General features: G+C 31.9%; 1 protein-coding gene across 1 annotated transcript; it reads right to left on the bottom strand.

The window, feature by feature from the left end:
• Nucleotides 1-1,194: 1,194 nt before the first annotated feature.
• Nucleotides 1,195-2,390, bottom strand: LOC132714228 (zinc finger protein 429-like). Its single transcript, XM_060697033.1, has 2 exons — nucleotides 1,464-2,390; nucleotides 1,195-1,259 (listed from the first exon to the last, which is right to left on the bottom strand). Exons 1-2 carry the CDS (start codon nucleotides 2,317-2,319, stop codon nucleotides 1,195-1,197), a joined length of 921 nt encoding a protein of 306 aa, XP_060553016.1. The 5' UTR covers nucleotides 2,320-2,390.
• Nucleotides 2,391-2,822: the final 432 nt, after the last annotated feature.

The raw sequence follows: 2,822 nt of genomic DNA, 5'->3' as shown, positions 1-2,822 counted from the left end.
CTGATGCATGTCTTTTTTGGTTGTGTCAGACGTCAGATACACTGGTGGGATGTTGTCTAGGCAACGAGGGGCTGCAGGTTGAGGGAGACCTCTTTCTTCTGCATAATTTCGGATGAAATAAACAACGCGTATGACATCATCATACGTAATAGAATGCTTTGGTTTTTTACCTGCGTTGCCATGCTGCCTTGGAGTTACGCCGTGATGACTGACACTGATCACATAAACCGCGGCACAGGTGTGTAATAAAGCCATTTAATAAATACGCTGTCACACTGGTGTAATAACGCTTTGACGTTACGTCAATAATTTTGCGCTATATATAATCATAGCGTTCAAGAGCTATAATGTATTAAGCGTTACACTAAAGGCGTGACAATGAATAATGACTCTATTTAACAGTTTTTCTTATTTTGTATATGTGATAAAGATAATATTATATTCATTTTGATTCAATACTTAATATATTAAACTCATGAATAAAACAATACCATGCATATCATTTTATTCAACTCGTTCAATAAATTAGTATTAAACCTACACTCATACAATATCCTCTGAATATTACATGCAACATTTTTTACTACATGAAGTATATACATATTAAACTTTTTTGTAATTGATTCATTGCTCCCTTGTGAATGGTCATTTGCATTTTTGCCCTTTTCTTTCAGTTATTTATAATTACTAATTTCACAACTGGGTCCAACATGGTTTTTTTGCATGTAAAATTTGTATTTTTTGTAAAATTACCTGAGTGCCTGAAGGCCGCATTGCAAATTTGACATCTAAAGTTCGATTAACCAGTGTGAATTTTCATATGTGAAGTAAGATTAGATTTATAGTGAAAATGTTTATCACATAGATCACATTTAAAAAATTTCAAGCCATTGTGGATAATCATATGTGAATTCAAATTACTTTTTGTAAGAATGTGTTATCTCACTTTTCACATGTATAATTTTTCTCACCGGTGTGAATTAACAAATGCGTTTTAAGTGATTCTTTTCGAGTAAATGTTTTATCACATATTGTACATTGAAAGTCTTTTTGGGCAGTATGAATTGTCAATGCCTTTTAAGACCACACTTTTGCGCGAATTTTTTTCGCATATTTCACACTTATTATTTTATGATTCCTGAGTGAATGTTCATATGCCTTTGAAGATGAACTATTTGAGTGCACATGTCACATTTACGCTTTTTTTGTACCAGTGTGAATGGCCATATGTACTTTGAGAGTACAACCACGGGCAAATGCTTTGTCACATATTTCACACACATAGTTCTTTTCACCAGTATGAATTCGCAAATGTCTTTTAAGATTACTGCTATACGCGAATGAGACATAACAAATTTCACATGTAAAATTCTTTTCTCCTGTATGAATTCTAAAATGATTTTTAAGGTCACGTTTAACATAAAATGATTTTTCACAATTTTCACATTTATTATTTTTCTCACCAGTGTGAATTAAAGTATGATCTTTCAGTTGACTATAACAAGTAAAGGACTTATCACATAGATCACATTTAAAATCTTTCAAGCCAGTGTGGATAATCATATGTGAATTCAAATGACCTTTTTGTAGGAATGTTTTTTCACACTTTTCACATGGATAATTTTTCTCACCGGTGTGAATTAACATATGCATTTTAAGTGATTTTTTCCGAGCAAATGTGTTATTACATATTGTACATTTGAAGTCTTTTTGGCCAGTGTGAATTGTCAAATGCATTTTAAGTCCACACTTTCGAGCGAATGTTTTCTCACATATTTCACACTTATACTTTTTTATTCCTGTGTGAATGTTCATATGCCTTTGAAGATTAACTTTTTTAGTGAATGATTTACTGCATACGTCACACTTATAGCTTTTTGTACCAGTGTGAACGACCATATGTAATTTGAGACCACTTCCACGGGCAAATGCTTTGTCACATATTTCACACACATAGTTCTTTTCACCAGTATGAATTCGCAAATGTTCTTTAAGAGTACTGCTACACGTGAATGAGACATCACAAATTTTACATGTGAAATTCCTCTCTCCTGTATGTATTCTAAAATGATTATTAAGTGCATATTTAAAATAAAATGACTTTTCACAATTTTCACATTTATAATTTTTCTCACCAGTATGAATTCGAGTATGAGCTTTCAGATTACAATAACTAGAGAAGGATTTATCACACACATCACATCTATAGTTTTTCTCACCAGTGTGAATTATCATGTGTGATGTAAGTTGACATAAGAAAGAAAATACTTTATAGCATATTTCACATCTATGTTTCTCCCCTTCGTTATGGCTAGTCATTTTGCGCTGATACTGCTTCCCGGAGATAATCCAAGTATTCCCTTAACTTCTCTGTTTCTCTGCGTTTTTTGTGTTTTTGTTGTTGTTGTTGTTGTTGTTGTTGTTGTTTGTGTTTTTTTTTCACATGGAAGGCATTAACCTGAGTACAAATATAGAATATATTTATTGTTTAAGGATATTGCTTTCCACTTATTATTTAATGGAATGGAATTCAACTGTAATTAACATATTTCTTATCATTTAGCTTCGTTCATATAAACGCTACTTCCATTGTTCTATTCTGTATAATAATATAATTTCTAATGTTTAACATGTTTTCCTTTGTCATATATAATTATCATTTTTAAGGTAGTCTAACTGTAATGTTTTCCCGCCAATAACAATCTAATATCGGCCAGTATGGAAGCAAATCGGTTATTTCCGAAACTCTATTTTTTTTAATCTTGGCCATTTGCTCATTTAAAATCACTCGTCCTTTATCGCTATGTACTAAATTCCGGTCA

The sequence above is a fragment of the Ruditapes philippinarum genome, unplaced genomic scaffold (genome assembly GCF_026571515.1).
Source record: "Ruditapes philippinarum isolate M1 unplaced genomic scaffold, ASM2657151v2 ctg2839_1_1_1_1, whole genome shotgun sequence".
NCBI classification, from domain to species: domain Eukaryota; kingdom Metazoa; phylum Mollusca; class Bivalvia; order Venerida; family Veneridae; genus Ruditapes; species Ruditapes philippinarum.
This window is presented reverse-complemented; position numbering and strand designations above follow the sequence as displayed.